General features: G+C 44.7%; 1 protein-coding gene across 3 annotated transcripts in view; it reads left to right on the forward strand.

The window, feature by feature from the left end:
- Positions 1 to 7,706, forward strand: part of LOC149335107 (cystathionine beta-synthase-like protein) — a 32,975-nt gene extending 25,269 nt beyond the window's left edge. For 2 of the 3 annotated variants that reach the window (XM_089551795.1, XM_089551797.1), the window contains 3 exons: positions 2,786 to 2,894; positions 6,330 to 6,414; positions 7,173 to 7,706. In XM_089551795.1, the coding sequence (XP_089407921.1) occupies positions 2,786 to 2,894; positions 6,330 to 6,414; positions 7,173 to 7,306 (328 nt within the window). In that variant the 3' untranslated portion in view covers positions 7,307 to 7,706. The remainder of the gene's footprint in view (positions 1 to 2,785; positions 2,895 to 6,329; positions 6,415 to 7,172) is intronic. The other variant, XM_089551796.1, reaches the window with a different exon arrangement.
- Positions 7,707 to 18,719: the final 11,013 nt, after the last annotated feature.

Raw genomic sequence — 18,719 nt, forward strand, 5'->3', positions numbered from 1 at the left:
ACACCCGCCGCCGTAGCTCGGATTACCGCGCGTGACAGGAGGAGTTGGGGGGTTCGGATCCCTCATCTGGCATGTGGCTCTCTTTTCTTCTACTGTCTAACCAGTTAATTTTAAAGTAAATGTGATTGTACTACTTATGATGAACGCCGTATATTAATTAAAAAAAAACATTCCTATATTCCGGCCTTGGTTTCAACAACTGTTGGCTATATTCATTGTAACGGTAGGAAGGCGGTCAGACTTCTGTAACCAAGCCGCCGCTGCGTCTCAGTTGTCATGGCGCTCGGCTGCTGACCCGGAAGACGCGGGTTCGATGCCGGCCGCGGAGGTCGCATTTCGATGGAGGCGAAATGTTAGAGGCCCTTGTACTGTGCGATGTCAGTGCACGTTCAAGAACCCAAGGTGGTTTTAATTATACAAGCCCTTCACTACGGTGTCCCCCATAGCTTGAGCCGCTTTGGGGCTTTAAAACCCGTAAAACTAACCTCGGAGAGAATTCACTTGTCGAAATTTCCTGCATTTTTAGTTTCCTTAAAAGAAGCAATGCTCCTAAACAAGTTATATTATCTTAAAAACCTTTTAATCCTTAACACATAAACCTGGCGCTTAGCACATGAACTATGTGCCATAAAACAACACAGCGCACTCGCTGTTTCGCTGACCGCTCGCCTATCCAGGGCCCGTATTACGGAACTGTGAAATCAAAAACTTGTAAAAAATTGTCAAAAAGCCCCGCCGTAGCCGCGCTCCTATTGGTTGGCCGTGGCCGGCGGCCATGTTGCTTTCTTGCGTCATGGGTGGCTGTCGTGTACGTCACGGACATGACAGAAGTGGTGACGTTGCACAGCTAATTATGCAGGCACATTTTGACGTTTTTTTTTTTTTGACGGCTTCGAGGCGGTCAAAATTCGACCGTTGAGTTTTTGACAGAAAATGGCGGCGGCGGCAGCGGCGGCGGCAGCGGCGGCGTATGTGGCTGTAAGACTGAGGCGGCTGCGGCGACGCGAGCAACGGCGAAGGAGGGCGCACGAAGACGCGTTTGACTTGCCGGACGAGCTGTTCCGACGCCTTTTTCGACTGGAGAAGCAGACTGCGGTGTGGCTGTGCGACGAACTCGCCGATGAATTGGGAGGTGTGCGTGCGAGCGCGCTGTCGGTGCAGCGGCGGGTGCTGTGTGCACAGCGGTTATTTGCGACCGGCGGCTTTCATGCAAGCTTCGGCAGCCGACGTCACCTCTGTGCCACAGCTACATACAAATAAAACATTCTTATGCTGGCAAAAGACTTTATTTTCCCCTGCAAATTGCACTTCGTGGTCGTCTTCTGTTCGCCGGTCGAGGAAAAAGAAACAGACGACCACGCATCACATACTGCAAACGCTTCACGCTTTTGTCGTCGATCGTAAGAGCCGAATAACACAGACCTTAACAAGTTGGCTTCGTCGATTTTTCCGCACTTAGATCAATCACACAGTACCTTGATTTTCGACGCCGCGTAAGAAAACAGTATCAAGGCGTGGAACAGCTGTTTCCGTGCAAAGCGGCTTGTTGACGTTTTACCGCCGTCTGCGCACCCCTGCGGCAGCAAAAGTTGCGCACTAGCAAATTTAATAGCCTAACTTCTTGCGCTTCTTGTTTTTCTTGATATTTTTCAGGTTTAAATATAATTTTTTTGAAAAATAAAATCATAATTATGTTTATCGTTGTGCATTTCTTTACTCTTTTAGCAAAAATTTAGCAGACGGTCTCTCGTCGTGCAGACAAATGCTTCGGGGCGCCGCTCTGCTGTAATTGGCTGATTCCTCGTTGCGTCAATTTTGCGTCAGGCGTCGACGTCACATCGTTTCGTCATTTTGACGTCACTGTCAATAACGTTTGACAGAATTTTGACAGAATTCCGTAATACGGGCCCAGCTCTTGCTGCGTCTTACCATCTAGCAGAATTCTGTGGCGCAGTGTGTGGGATTGGAAAAGTTGGAGTCATGCGTGGGCACAAACTATGGCTCGATTATTATTTGTGTTCATTGGCGTGTAGTTACACATTTATTAAGAACTGAGTTCCGAGAGCGCCCTTACTGTGAAGCGCGCTTCAAGAAAATAGATTATCGGCATCGTCTGCGGCGTTGCTCGTAGCGAGCGGCTTTTTGTGCGAGTAAATTGTTTGTTGTAAGTGTGGAGGGGCCACTCGAATGTGCTTACCACGCTATGAAGCAGGTCATTGTTGTAACTTGTGCACCGTCACCGTCAGCTAACAGTAATTGACTAAGGAGATGCTTGATATTTGTATTTAAATTTATTGTCTAACTATTAGCTGGTAACCAACTTTCAAAAGCGATATTTTATTGCCAACTTATTTAACAGAACATATTGCTCTTACGACTTGTAATATTTTTCCGAAACAAGCATTGGTTAATGCTTGTTAAGATTGAGAATGAATTGCACAGCCAGGCTACAATGCCTTTCCTTCAAGAAGACTGGCCCGTTCTTGAAAAAGGCTGTTCGCAGCGTGTAGTTACCTCTTTTACAGACAAGTTGTACTATTTCCCCCCAACCCACCTTTAACCAAACGACCGCACTCGGATCTTGATTTCAGAACTTCTTATCAGGAATTTCAAATAGAGTCGTACTGAAGAGTGCGTGATTCTCTAGTGATTCTCTAGTGATTCTGCTCTAATGCAAATCACAACGCTATGCCCGTTCTATCCTCGCGAAAAAATTAATAAATGCGCCGTATAAAATCTTTCCTTTGCGGGTTTTATAGCTATTCTGGATCGCCATTGTTTTCAGAGCGGTGATTGGAATGGTTTCACTGGGCAACCTAATGTCGAAGATACTGGCGCGTCGCATCGACTCCACCACCCCTGTATCAAAGGCTGCCTATGACCAGTTCAGAAAGGCAAGTGAAAATATTCGCCATTGTCCACATCACTATTTCTTACTAGTATTTTATGTCACTATAACCTGCACTGGACCTACAGTGGACGTTGGTTCTGTGCGTGCGCAAATTGTGGTTTGCTATTTTTTTTACGACGAGAGTCTTTGATGGCAGTCCTCTGTATCGTCGTGTATACTGAAGCCCGTTGTAGGTTTAGCTGCGTCCTCGGCTTCGCTTCGCTTTGCTTGGTGCCTAAGTGTATCGGTATCAAGCCAAACTGAGATGGAGAGAGAGAAAGAAGACGAAAGAAGAGAAGGAGTCTTAAGAGAAAAAGAAGTAAAGGGAGCGAAAATGGAGAGACGCCGTTGTTGAGGGAGATATGGATAGATAAAAAATATATATTGCTGGCTAAACAAGGCTACGGCTGTCGTCAAATCATTGGACTAAGCGGTAGCCTAGTTTAGTAATTCTTTTTACTTTATTGTACTAGTCAGTCTCGTCGATGTGTATTCTCAGCTACGGTGTTCTGGGAAGATGGGAGCACTGTGTGCCTGGATGAAGGCGCGTTAGGCAAAGCGGAGCCCTGCTTCAATGTTGATTTGCCGTGCAGTAGTATGTGTAACGATTACAACGCCCAGACAGCAGGATGTAGGCCCTAGCAGCAAGTAAAAGGGCTGTTAGTTGTTCTGCGGGCAGGGCATGGCTTGAACTAACCAAACCTTGGAGCACCACAGTGGCGCCACACAGTGAAACAAGAAAGGACAGGATCAAGTCCTTCTCTGCTTCTGTGTTTCTTTCGTTTTTGTGGTGCTCCACATAATGAACCCCTACGAACTCAACCGTGAAACTTTCCACCGTTCTCTTGAACCAAAACCATGCCATGTCTTGATGTTCGACAGTTTCCGTCACCTTCCTATTTCCTTGCTTTGCCTAATTCACTTGCGCACTTTTCAGAGCTATGCATATCAAGCTATGCGCTATTTAAATGCACTTCCACCAGCCTCCAAACGTACAATCGGGGACAAAAGTGGAATACTCCACGCGGCGGGAGCCGGAGCAATGGAAAACCGGCATTTTGGCGAGCTAAAGCACGAAACATTAAAACGAGCCAAACGACATGCCTGCTGATAATAAAGGTCACGTATTGGCGGTCTTGATACGAGATGCCGCCTGTAGATGGCGTTTCAATGCAGTTTTACGTTACAATACAATGCAGTTTTGCTTACATTACAAGGCCACGAAATACCCAGAGTGGCCGAATAAAAATTCCTCTGGATATGGCTCAACGAAAGGCAGACATACAAGGAAAAGCATGAACAGGCTCTTAGGGCAAAAGGACGAAGAGACGTCGGGACAATGAAACATAGGGCATTATGGGGGTACAACAAATATGAAGTACTGAGAGGTATTTGAAAAGGAATAATGGTGCCGGGGCTTAACTTTCGGGAATGCGGTTCTGTGCTTAGGGGCAGAAAGTCAGTCGAGATTAGACGTAAATCAATGAGCTGTTGGAAGATTAGCACTAGGTGCCCACGGCAAAACCACAATCGAAGCAGTACAAGGGGATATGGGCTGAGCATCGTTCGAAGCACGGGAAGCTAAGAGTAAGATACTATATGAAGAACGACTGAGGACATTTGACGGTAACAGGTGGGCAACTAAAATATTTAAATGCTTATACAGAAAGAGCGTTGAATCAATGGCGGAAAAGAACTAGGAAACTAACAAGTAAGTATGCCGGACACGAGGACGTGGAAAGAAGAGCATTAAACGACAGGTTAAAAACGCGGAAGTTAAAAATTGGATTAATTCAATGGAAAAGAAGCATAATGTAGAACTATATCGATACTGGAAAAGGCAGATCAGGAAAGACATTTTCTATGGAAACTCAAGAGGCAGTGCCCTACTCTTTGAAGCTAGGTCAGGGTGTCTTAGAACGCGCAGCTGCAAAAAAAAAATTGAACGAAGATGATGACACATGTGCAGTGTGTGGTAGATCTGTAGAAACAATTGAACACCTCACACCCAAATGTAGTGGTAACCATCCGGATTTCGATGCAGGCACAGTCACTCTTCCTGAGGCCTTAGGGTTTAAAGATAACAATGCTCATGTAAATAAATCTGCAGTGGAAGTTAACAAAAAGTCATCGGGAGATTGGTGGCTGAAATTCAGAGAGGTGACATAAGGTTAGAAGTGTAGGAAACAGTAGTGAAAGAAGGTGGCGAGTCTTAATGAGAATTAACAGCACAGTACGACAAAAATAAAAGAAAACAAAGCTCAGCATGTTGGCAATTGCCACCACCTCGTTTCAAAGGGGACACTCCGATCCGTACGTCCGTCAATCAATCAATCAATCAATCAATCAATCAATCAATCAATCAATCAATCAATCAATCAATCAATCAATCAATCAATCAATCAATCAATCAATCAATCAATCAATCAATCCACCAATCCATCCATCAATCAATCCATCAATCCATCAATCAATCAATAAATCAATCCATCAGTCAATCAATCCATCAGTCAATCAATCGATCAATCCATCAATCAATCAATCCATCAATCAATCCATCAATCAATCAATCCAACAATCAATCCATCCATCCATCAATCAATCAATCAATCAATCAATCCATCAATCAATCCATCAATCCATCAATGAATCCATCAATCCATCAATGAATCCATCAATCCATCACTCAATCAATCAATCAATCCATCCATCAATCCATCCATCCGTTGCTCCGGCTCCCGCCGCGTGCAGTATACCACTTTTGTCCCCGATAGTACATTTATCCCTACAATTTCCTACGTATATCATGCATAGTACAATTTCTACTAAGAAAAATATGGCAATTTTTGCTCGCAGACTGCGCTGCTCCACAAAGAGCATACGTTTCCCGCATATTTCTCACATCAGAATCGAGGTGTGAGTCAGGGATTGCATAATGCTTGTGTAAGATTGGAGACTATAAAAAAATTATGACCCACTGGAAGGACAATTTACCGTTTCAAAGAGTGTTCCGCTAGTTCAGCAGGTAATGGAATTGTTTTAAATTTTGCTATTGTAACACCAGTACTAGAAGGCCGTGTACTGTGCGATGTCAGTGCACGTTAACGACAGATGGTCGAAATTTTCCGCAGCCGTCCACTACGGCGTCCCTCGTAGCCTGAGTTGCTTTGGGACCTTAAACCCCATAAACCAAACCAACCATTAACAGAATTGCCTAAGTACGCATGCGTAGTTGGGTCGTTTTAAAACGGGCAAAAATAAACTAATTTGGTGGTTTTAATTCGCAGTGCTATTCTCAATAAATATATCGCTTTTTAAATTTCATCAATTTAGGGGCCGCAAACGATGTAATTCCGAGCGTTCCGAACTTTCCTGCACCTTGTTTCACCGGCTGAAATATTGCAGCAATGCACGAAACCGGCCTTGTCTTTGGTTTTAGGTGACCCTGGACACGACGTTGGGCATGCTGTCCACCATGTTGGAGAACGGCCACTTCGCCCTGGTCGTCGCGGAGCAAGTGCAAGGTGACTCGATGCCCATTACATTAAATAACCTGGCAGAACAGAGAAGGATGCAGATTAGGGTGACCCGGCACTGAAGGCGACCTCAATCAATGTCCAAGCTTCATAAAGACAAATTTAAGCACCTCGCAATACTAAGCATGCTTCGATTCTAAGAACATCCTCGCATAATTGTGTTGTGGATCCGTGGCGGAAAAAAAAAAGTAAAAGGAGAGGAAATGGGGTGGTTGGTTTTGCTTAACTAGGTTACATGTTCGGTTTTATCACCGCAGTCCGCGTTGGGAACAAATAAATATGTCAACATCTATTCTGATGTACAGGCTCGCCACGTATGGACACACGAGCGGTCTGAATCGTCCTCTGGGAGATACGTGGTATGCGATGTCGATCTTTTTTCTAAGTGCTGGTGTCCATTCCACTCGGGTCAGTGGCGGCTGCTTCCTGTTTCGGGAATGAACGCGAACGAGTGTTGTAATTTAATGCATCGTTGCTGTGGGCCGGTATGCGCTATGTACTAGAATTGCCTGGGCTACAAAGCATTGCTACGAAAAGAAGCTAGAACAGGAGCAACTAGGAGACACGTACCTTATGGACTGTGTCTGGAGAGTGTTCGTGTTTTGTTTTCATTCTAGCGCCCTGCTGTTGCGTCGCTTTAGAGCGCATTTTTTTCTAGTACGGCATCGAGTTAGATCCGGGATTTTCAGTGGAAAGCAGGGTGCAAAAGAAAGCCCATATTTTAGTAATTCCTTGCTTTGTTTCAGTGGCCACAGGTGCATCCACGACCAAGGAGGTGGTCATTGGAATCGTGACCAACATCGACCTTCTACGTTTCATCACCAAGAGTGCCAAACCAAAGTCGGACACCAATATCAACGGCGTCAAAACAACCGACTAAACGAGTCTCTGCAGTCTTTTATGCGTACATATTGCGATCACTCAGTTAAGCCCTTGGGCGCGGCCGGGCAGCCACCAAACCACGTGACGTGACGTCAAGTGGTTTGGTGACGTCACCTCACGTGGTGACGTGACGTCACCAATCCACTTTAAAAAAAGAAAAAAAAAAGAAAAAAAAAGAACGGCTGAGCATGGTGGCGGTTGCCACCGCCCCGTTTCAAAGGGGGCGCTCCTATCCATCCATCCATCCATACGTCACGGAGGAAAAGCTGCGGAGAAAATCGAGGGCCGCCAAGCAATACCTCGCGCAAAAAGACCGCGCAATATGCAACGCATTCTTGGCTTAACCAAGCTAAGGCTGGGCAATTTTTTCAAATAAAGTTCCTTTTCTTTTGGTTTCATCCTCGCTTACGTATTCAGTTGTTTTTGTGACATCTATCCTGTGTAGAAAACAGACATCTTGTTTCCGTTCTTAAGCTCGGGATGGACTTCCGAGGTGTGCAATGCCCGAGATGTGCAGCCGGAAGTGCAATTTCCGCGCTTCTCTCTATCGGTTTCATGACATTTTCCCAATGAGAGCGGTACTCATTTTGCGCTTTGTCTCTTGATAGAAATTATAATAAGAGACCAAAACTGCAAGAGTAATGTTTTTCTTGGAAAGTAATTAGTAGATGGCACACTGTAGTGCTGAATTACTGGGCCATAATTGTACTGTGGCAAAAGCGTTAAACTGATTTTAGGGAAGAAATGCCGCAGTTAAGATTTTTGTTTTGACGAAAAATTTCCATAACATTCTTGTGGGCACCATTGACCCTATTCGAGGCACTACTTGGCCGTACTGTCCTCGCCTCATAAGAATGCATGACAAACAGTAAATGCTGTGCAAATGTCTTGAATTAAAACGGCAGGCAAATTTTCGCAATTTTATTTTACTTCGCCATTTATTTATTGTCAACCTTCCTGTCTTCATCCGTCTTGTGACAAAAAAATTGAAAAAAAAAAGTGTTTTCTTTTGTGCGATTGTCGCAAATTATTAGCGAATCATTCTTCTGATGGTCCCGGCGCATCGGGAGTCCCGCTGGTTTCTCCGCGACGGAGCACCACTATCTCACTATGCTCCGTATCTCAGAGCAATTCCAAAACCATACTAGGCGATAAACGAAGCAAACTCCAAGGCTGATTTTTTCAGCCTTCATATTTTTTGCAGTTGCCATCAGACACCCCTTCGGCATTTCATCGCGAATGACAACAGAATTAGCCTTTTGCGCATAAATCCTCAGAAGATGGGGAGCGCAATAAAGCTTTCAATTTTTCTATGCACGGTGCTTAAAATTCATTTTTGTAAGAAACTGTTTCATGTATATATGCATGCCTCTTCAAAACTTTGTCCTTATGTATTTAACGCCCCGCGGGAAAATTTATGAGCGCGTTAGTTGTAATTACTCGTCAAGTATACTAGCTTGCATAAAATAAATTATAGTTCTGAAAATCGGGATTAAAAGTTGTATATCTGTGCCAAAATTAGGTTATATTTCAAGCATAAATGATGAAAGTAGTTTTCTCGCCTCCTATTAAACGTGTGAACATGAAGGGCAAAGATAAATGTCGCAAAAACACGAATAATCAACTGCTCGTGACAAACGGCTTATCTGATGTTAGGGTATGAGTCCTTACTGCCGTGCTCGAGGTATTTATTGTACTTGCATGGTAAATTAATGCCATGAACTAAACGCCAATGCCCGGCTGGAGGAAGCTTCCCGTTCCTCGTGATGTACAAGGTAACTAATTAGGAGCGCCGCATTAAAGGTCAAGGGAGGTTGTACTCGCTAAAATTTATCTTAAACCTTTGTCGTCACTTAAAGGGACACTGAGGGCACATACAAATTGGCCCGTATAGAAAGGGTACCACGTTCTCATCAAAAAACACCACTCTTGCCTCAAAAGGAGCTTTTACAAGCTGGAAAAGAAAAGAAACGAAATTTCAGTTGCCCCCAGTTGCCATGGGGTATTAGGGTATGAATACCCCAACTGAACCATGGGGTTTCAGTGGGGTATTCGGCATGTACGAGCCGAACACGCTTTGAAAGTGAGAGTTAAACATTTCCGCTATTTGCCTGGAGTCTGTAACGACATTGTCGCCTGCCACTATCTGCTCGATTCGTCGAAAACTGTTCTTCCCTAGGAACTGCCAGAATTTTCGTGGGCTGACTGAAGCAAAACGGCCGAGAGGGTCAGTGAAATAACGTTCCCAAGACTCCCGCAACTTAACTGTGAGTATCGTTTTTAGTAATGTAACAACCTCGTCGTCAGCTCGCTTTAATTTCCTACGGCGCTTCAACCTACGTTTTATCTGGAGCAGATCTCTACTTATCCAAGGGTTCCCTCGACCAACCTTTTTCAGCTTTTCTGGGATAAAGTTTTCTATGCAGTAGTGACACCAAAATTTGAACTCAGTCCATAATGTGTCAACATCATCGTCAGTGAAGAAAAAAGGCATTCCTCTAAATAATGAGCAATTTGAACATCATCTGCAGCAGAATAGGTTGATTGGTTTATAGGGTTTAATGTCCCAAAGCGACTAAGGCTATGAGAGACGCCGTAGTGGAGGGCTCCGGAAATTTCGACCACCTGGGGTTCTTTAACGTGCACTGACATCGCACAGTACACGGGCCTCGAATTTCTCCTCCAAAGAAATTCAGCCGCCGCGACCGGGATCGAACCCGCGTCTTTCGGGCCAGCAGCCGAGTACCATAGCCACTGAGCCACCGCGGCGGCTGCAGCAGAATAGTTTTTAACAACAACAGGCTCCGGTTTACAGGAACTCGCCCTTCGTGGAAAAACACAGGTGAAGTAAATAAGTTTATGATCGGAAATGCCATCGCGAACCTCCGTTACACGTTCCTGAATATGGTTAGAACAAAACAAAAGGTCTAAAATTGAGGAAGCAGAATCTGTTACATGCGTTGGAAAAAATACTGTTTGATTAAGGTTAAATGCAAACAACATGTCAAACAACACTTCGGAACTGTGGACGTCAGCAGGACCACACTTCATTTCCAGCCAGTTAATACTGGGAAGGTTAAAATCTCCAGAAATTACTATGTTTTGATCGCGGTACTTCTCTAAGTGATCGTAGAGTTTTGACTAGAATTCTGGCGTGGAACCAGGTGACCTGTAAACACCAGCAATAATGACACTGCTGCCACTAAATTCAACTTTGCACAAAACGCTTTCATGATCTTTATCAACTGCAGGCAGCGGGAAAGATAAAAGTCCACATTTTACAAGAATTGCAACACCGCCACCTCTAGGTTTACGATCTTTCCAATAAAAAACATATGAAGGTGGAAATATGCAACTATCTGGGATATCAGCATGAAGCCACGTTTCTGTGATGATGGCTATGTGAGGATCATATGATAGCAAAATGCATTCAAGCTGTTCTGGTTTATTGCACACATTTTGCGCATTCAAACAAACAATACGAAGAAGTTTCCGCGAAGGCTGTTACTTAGTGTACGAGCGTCATTTATCTGTTTTTTTTCTTCGTACGAAGTAAGACTTTGCAGTTCTTGTTATTGTCCCACACATAGACATCGTCGTTCAGAAACAACTTGTCATAAACCAGTTTCATTTTGTCATTTGGACGGCTATCAGCTAGTCCGGACTGCCACAGTTTCTTTCTTATCTGAACGGTTTCCTGCGAATAGTCATCGGAACTTGATACAGGGTCTGTTCTGAAAGTAGTAGGACTGGTTTTTTCCTGGGCGAACGGGTGGACGAGAGGTGGTCTGCGCGTGCAGGATCGTTGAAGGGGGATATTGGGAATGCTGGGGAAAATCGGCAGTCGGCTCTCGGCCGTTGAAGAGAGGAGGTCGCTTGTACTGTGAACCCCTGTCGACACGTCTCGTCACGCAGAATCATCGAGCGTTTACTGGATCAGCGATACGGGATAAAATTTTGAGTAAATCTTGGTAAAACGGGCAAGGAGACTCACAACATGATTAAGGAGGTGACGCTTCCATGGGTAGATCAGGTGTTTTTCGAGTGGCAGAAGCTTTTCCGAGAAGGTAAGGAAAAAGTGGAGGAAGACGACCGCTCCAGATGCCCTTCTACCAGCAAGACCAACGAAAATGTGTAGCGAGTGAAACATTTAGTTAACAGTGATCCTAGAATGAGTATCAGAATGATTGCTGATAACTTGAGCATTCCTCAAACCCAAGTTTTGAGGAAAGCGTGCGCAAAGTTAGTGGCGGGAGTGTTGTCAGAGGAGGAAAAGGCCAACCGGTAGGATCTTCGTTATGTGAATGAGGACCCCGATTTTTTGCCCAGCACAAGGCGGCAACGCTGCCTCAGCCTCCCTACAGCCCAGACTTGGCCCCGCCAGACTTTTTCCTATTCCCGAAAATAAAATCGACGCTCAAGGGGAAACATCACGGATAGGTAGAGGCGGTTCAACAGGCCGTGACGAGGGAGCTAAACAGCATTCCGGTCCAGGCGTTCCTGGAGGCATACGAAAACTGAAAAACTAACTGGCAGCAGCGTGTAGGTGCGGAAGGGTGCTACCTTGAAAAATTGTAATCGTTTGTACTATTATCTTGAATAAATTTTGTTTTAAAAAAATGAGTCCTACTACTTTCAGAACAGAACATGTATGTCGGTACCCTTGAGTTTCGAACAGTTCTTAAACAGGGAAATCTCTTCATTGTGATTGTACAGACGTACGATCACGGGTCTTATCTTGTTCTTTCCTGGCCTACCGATCCTATGAATACGTTCCACTGAACTGACATTAACGGCAAGCTTTTCTTTGAAGACCTGTTGAACTACTTTATTTTCAAGATCCTGTCTATTTTCGTCGGGGTTTTCCTTGATACCGAAAACTAAAAGGTTATTTCTTCGAGCTCGATCATCGAAGTCGACAAGCCGTTTGTTTTGATCCAAAAAAAGCTTCTTGAAGGTGCTGGACCGTTTCTTCTAGCTTTTGTATTTTCAGTTCGTTTGCTTTGGTTAACTCCAAAACCACATCTAATTTTGTAAGCTTCTGACTCATTTCCGAAAGAGTAGCATCACGTGTGTTGCCGGCGTCTTTTATCTCTTGAAGTTCAGCTAGAATATCATTTAGTCTCTTTGTAACGGTGGAATTAGGGCCAGGGTTGCATTCAACATCACCACAAAGCAGGAGTAGGAGAACAGACCAACAGTCATTAGCAATCTGGAAACACCTCCAAGGGCACGGCAGCATAATGATAGTACGGGAATTAGTACGGACAGTAGGAAATAGGTTGTGAAATCTAACCTGCACAGCGATCCAGACATGGTGAAACATGTTGCTTTGATGAGCGCTGCCGTGCCCTCTGAGGTGAGGCGAAGAATCCGGGACTTTTGTAGTCTTTTTCCGTCGAGCCGCCGCGGTGGCTCAGCGGTTATGGTGCTCGGCTGCTGACCCGAAAGACGCGGGTTCGATCCCGGCCGCGGCGGCTGGAATTTCTTTGGAGGAGAAATTCTAGAGGCCCGTGTACTGTGCGATGTCAGTGCACGTTAAAGAACCCCAGGTGGTCGAAATTTCCGGAGCCCTTCACTACGGCGTCCCTCATAGCCTGAGTCGCTTTGGGACGTTAAACCCCATAAACCAAACCAATCTTTTCCGTCGACGTCACACAGCCGTGAAGCCAATGCGACGTTCCATGTTCAGTGATAACAGGGGCGGTATCCTGTGACCAAGGCAGTTGTTTCCACGTGTTTGAATATCCAGGAATCCAAAGCGCATGCCCAGGCAAACCAGGCGGATCAGGTCGGCTGAAGCTTGACGACGGCAGCGCGAAGAAAAGGACCTGCACAGAGATCCAGACATGGTGAAACATGTTGCTTTGATGAGCGCTGCCGTTAAGGTGTTACTGGTAAATCACTGTGTATTTTGAGAACTGTCCTGCTACCGTATACACGTGTGCACACAGACAGGGAAGCTACTGGCAAAGCGCTGTTTGGTAACTGCACTCCATGTATCATCTTTCAAATACTTAGGAGTCACATCACATAATGACCTAACATGGAATGCACATGTTGCTAGCGTGATATCAACTGCTAACAAAACTCTGGGATTTCTTAAACGTCACCTTCGCCTCACCTCCCATCACGTGAAATTGCTCGCCTACAAGTCCCTCATTAGACCTAAACTTGAATATGCATCCGCCATATGGGACCCGCATCACATTAACCTCGTAAACGATCTAGAAGCCTTTCAAAACCGCGCTACAAGGTTCATTCATTCTTCTTACTCCTACGACGTCAGTGTTTCAACCCTAAAAACTAAATCGGCACTATCGCCTCTTTCCGTTCGTCGTCGCATAGCCACGCTATCACTGTACCACAAGTTCTTTTACTCATCACTTAACCGTGTCCCTTACATCACGCCAGCATCATACATTTCTCACCGCACTAGCCACACACTTCAAGTTTTTCGCCCACGCGCCCGAACTGTTACTTTTTCAGCCTCCTTGTTCTCACGTGCAGCTAAAGATTGGAACGACCTTCCCCAGCATATCGTCGACATTACCTGTCCTGTATCATTTGCTAGCAATCTAAACATTTTTTGTACATGATCCCAAATTGCATTGTCTAGTACTTTTTCTGCTCATCCCACCCCTTATGGAATACGCCACGAAGGGTCTTTGAGGTAATAAAATAAAATGAAAAGAAATTAAATGAAGCACACTGGCATGAAAGCTACCAAGTGCTGGAAATGAAAAGTTGCATGTCATTCAGAGATCTGCCCTCGGCCACTGTTTATGAGACATTGGACGCATACCTAGCACACTTGCCTCTTTTCTGCATTTTTAGAGGCATCTGCATATATCATATAGTGTAAAAAGATTTTTTTCCATCTTTTCCTTCTTTCGTCCCTCCCACAGGACAATGTATCCAACACAAGCCTAGCTAAACTCTCCGCTTTTCTTTCGCTGAAGTGTCTAAAGATACCCCCGACAGACTGTTCATTCTTACTGAGCGTGCGGTGGATGTAGCTGCCGGCCCATGGCTAAATATCGTCCAACATGATAGTGGATGCTGCCAGCCACTGCACTATGCGTGCAACACTCTTCTCTGCGAAGCATTTGCAAGTTGCATGCCACATATTGTGACTTTAGAGGAGCTGCAAAGGGAAGTTTTCGCATTTTTATATCGCCGGCTGTCATTCAGATGAAGTAAAACAAGCCCAGCTCTCCCAAAAAATCTCAGATATATGTCTTCACACCCGGTTGCACGTGCATATAGCACTACCATCGCTCACACCAGTTCACATATGTAAGCAGCAAGCTACGCGGCGTCCACCGGCAGCTTGGTGCTTTCGCACTGGTCTTGTAATCTCTCACCTCTGCTCATAGTTTAAGCAAGTTATCACCAGCACTGAAGCACAGCAGAACGCTTGCTAGATCGAGCGCCTATGCTTTGCACAGCCCGCATATCCCTAAATGCACCTATCCGTATTATATAAGAAACATAATGCTAGCTCTTTTTTATCACCAGATGTAATATTAGTCTTTAAAATATTTATATTATGCCTCACAACCATGGCAAAAGCAATAGTATGGGGAATTTATTTTCAGCGTTGACCTAGGCGACTCAAAGACATACTCCACCACAGTACACAAAAACATTGTGGAGGAGGAACCACAAAGCAGGAAGCATGTACAGACCACCGCCGGGCCAACATTGACATTTCTGAGGGAAATACAAGGAAAGTGCCTAGCTCGCTGCTTGGTCTTTCAGAGGGAAATTTGCACATATTGAGCGGTTCGAGCGTAGCGTGAGCCAATGGGCCCCTCTCAGCCAATGCCATATCCACACGTGTATTTGGAGCACCGAACCCAGACGCGCACTCAGCTTCGACTGAGGGACAGCAGATCGTCGCAAGTAAACAAACCTTAAAGTTCACAAAGCAGACTTCTCTGCATAACAGAAAAGCACACATGTGCACCATGTTGCATGGATACAGCCAGGAATAATTTTTCCGTTCACACACCTTAACCCAACGACATGTGGCGAACGGTGCAACCGGAGAACATGATGTTTGTCATGCGAACAAGCAGTTGATTGCATGGAGCTCTCAGAGTATGTGCGCCAAACACCAATTGGCCCATTCCGGGCAGTGAGTAAACATTCTTGAGCCCAAGGTATGACTAATCCTGATAGAATTCAAAGGAGCACTATGGGAGTAAATCGAGCGGACTGCCGGACAAGAATAAAATGGCAGGACTTTGAAAAACACTGTGAGATTTGTCCGATGTATTTGAAAAAAATGCTCCGGGTCTATCCGACGCACTAAGGGCAGGAAATGCACCGGGTCCATCCGGCGTACCTTCAGCCACAGCCTTCTCTCGCAATCAATACTGAGAGCAAACCATACAACAATTTAACTGCTCTATTTAACCCCATTGTGAGTTATATAGACAAAAGACTTAGCAGGTGAATGCAATTCCAAAAAATGTTAGAGCTAAAGAAGATGATTTTTTGACAGAACTCACAAAAGGACTGCTAACGTGAACAAGGCAGCCTCATTGACTTACTGTGCTCAAAACTTTGGCTGCAAAAATGAAGCACTGTGGTTGCAAAGGCTTGTATCCTTACACCATGATTCCAGTCATGTTGACTGACACGATAAGAACAAACACCATGCATGGCCCACCACTAAACCAGGGTGTCAAGCAAGCTACTTTCTACCAGTTCGCTGACTTTTCAATGGTTTCCCCGACTATTTAAGTAGAAATCCTCTGACCACTGAAGAGGCGGTATACACAGCAGCCAATGGTAATGGACAGTATACATGATCTGTTCACAGCAAAAAACTATATACTAGAACTTCAAACACTGCGATCAAAATAGATTTGCTCTTATTTGAGGCAGCTTATTTCTTCTTGAAGAAAGTCCAGCTTCAATGCGACTTATGAAGCTATCTTTGCTTTTTCTGTTCCATTTTTCTAACACAGATGGTTAACATAGCCTTTATTCTTCTGAGCATACGTTGTCTCCACTAAGTGTGTTCACATTTCAAATTTTCATTTTAAAACGCGGAGTATTAAAAACTGGCTTACATTACGAGACCAATGTGTTTCCACATAATACAGCAATGAGAAGAACCAGACATTGGACAAATATTCAAATCCTCATCATTTAGCATATCCGAACACCGATTAAGCACCAACGAATACAAAAAAAAAACAAAAACAAAATATAGCATACCCTCCAAATAACGCTAGAACCACAGCAGCTACCAGAGCTCAAGATCAAAGAAGCTCCAGCAGCCGTAGTGTAAATGCGATCAAACTATCAAAAAGTTCATCGCACAGTTACATGAACACAAGTCCTGATACTTACTAATAGCAAAATAATGCTGACAATTTCTACTAAGCACCATCTACGATGTCAAATCCATCAAATCTGCATGGCGACACATTCAAATCTATCCATAAACAATGGATGGTCACATGGCCTTAAAAGGGTTCCTGGCATTGCATGCAAATATGCACTCTTGAGCAAACCCTCTCCCCCAGGTCCTGTGCTGCTCTGGGCAAATATCTATGACCCCTATGAGCAAGCAATGTGTATGACTTCCACCAAAATAGCCATACACTGCTACATAATCTCAGAAGGAATATAGTACTAACCTTTCCAACCCTTTCATATTAGCAACTGGGCACCATGCAATGCAGGTAGTACAGCCATAATCTGTGAAGAAGTGGTTGAAGATCAACTCCACAAAAAATAGTTTTATCTGTCTTTCCTTTCTACAGATTTTTTCAGAGCGCTATTTTACCAGCTGCATTCACCAAGCAGCAGCAGCACCAAAATTTCATTCCATAGCTGATTAGTTGCCCGGGTCCAGCATACATTTTCTTACTTTTTTAAAAATTGCTATTGCACTTTGTTAGCATTTTCATAAAAAGGTCTTATGATAAAGTGGTATATACCTATAACTTTGATCATCACTGCATATGTGTGGAGTGCCAAAACCAAAACAAGAAAGGTTATCACAACTGAGTTAACAAGTGAGATCAGTACTTACTGCTGTGTGAACTCAAGCAGAGGCTTGTTTTCTTGGGGTACACAACATTGAAAGAAAACTGCACCAAAAACATGAGATTGAAAGCCTGGCATGGGTTGGCTGCGTGCATCACTTGCAGGGTGTTGATGCATATGGTGAAGCTCTTTGCAGTAAGGAAACTGCCTCCTGCACAAAATAAGTTTTAAATCAGGAATGCTCGCCCGAGTGCGGTACCAAAGAGAATTATACCCTTTGCAATGATGAAAGGAGAACATGGCATGTCCCCGATGCCGTCATCACTGGCAGATTCCTGGCATAAGGGGGAGTTAAATGCGTATAAGAATTGTCTACTAAAGTAGCACCATGTGAAAGCTGCAACTTTAAGCCAGCTACAAATAAGCATGCAGCAGAGCATAGGCATAAATAAGTCACTTCTGCGCTTGCTCAGGCTCTTCTTTTTCCCAGCAATGCGTAGTGAAATGCTTTGGATTGTATACAAAGAAGTGTCAATCACATATAAAGGCCCTAAAAAATCAGAAGAGGCATTTACACGTGCTGGATTGCCTAAAATACATATACATTGCATCATTTTAGTCAAATACAGCTCCAGAACAAAGTGTAAATGCCTCTCAAGAGCAAAAGAGGCCCTCCATCGAGTGGTGTCGAGAGACTGTCCTAGCACTGCAGGTAATCCGGCTGACCGGTAGTAAATAACATTGCACCTGCCAGCCTCCTCAAATGTCACACTACTAGGTCACAGAGGATAATTTAACATAAGTAGAGCGCGCAGCTTGCGTTTTATCTCAAGCAAGCCAGCAAACTGTTTGTAAACGGCTATGTTTTCAGCAGCATAGTACGAGGTACTAAGGTGCGCAGTCGTCGTGATCGGCGCAGTGCTGCGGAAAGTTCGAGCTCGCGTAGTGAATGCTGAATGATGTACTGTTATCCCGAGGCGCCCATTGAGCGAGTACAGGAACTATTTGCTAAGAAGCACCAGAAAAATGCAAGCAGCACATATCGTATTCAACAGCCACAGAGCCCAAGCAGACGCGCGCGGCACGGTTGTGGGCGGGCGGATGGATGGATGGATAGATGGATGGATGGTAGTGGCTTAACCCTTCGTATCGGGCGGTGGCTTGCGCGTCCTAGCCTAGGATTTCACCCCCCCCCCCCCTTTTTAATTTGTATTTTAATCTGTGCAATCTGACTATCTTTCATAAGTTACTCCTCCCTTGACCTCTTCCACGGGCTGGCCGAAGCGATGGCGATTGCCATTGGAGGATCCAGACTAGCCTAGGATTCCACCCCCCCCCCTTTTAATTTGTATTTTAATCTGTGCAATCTGACTATCTTTCATAAGTTACTCCTCCCTTGA

Source organism: Amblyomma mixtum, chromosome 7 (genome assembly GCF_055824585.1).
Source record: "Amblyomma mixtum isolate Tamu chromosome 7, ASM5582458v1, whole genome shotgun sequence".
Taxonomy (NCBI): domain Eukaryota; kingdom Metazoa; phylum Arthropoda; class Arachnida; order Ixodida; family Ixodidae; genus Amblyomma; species Amblyomma mixtum.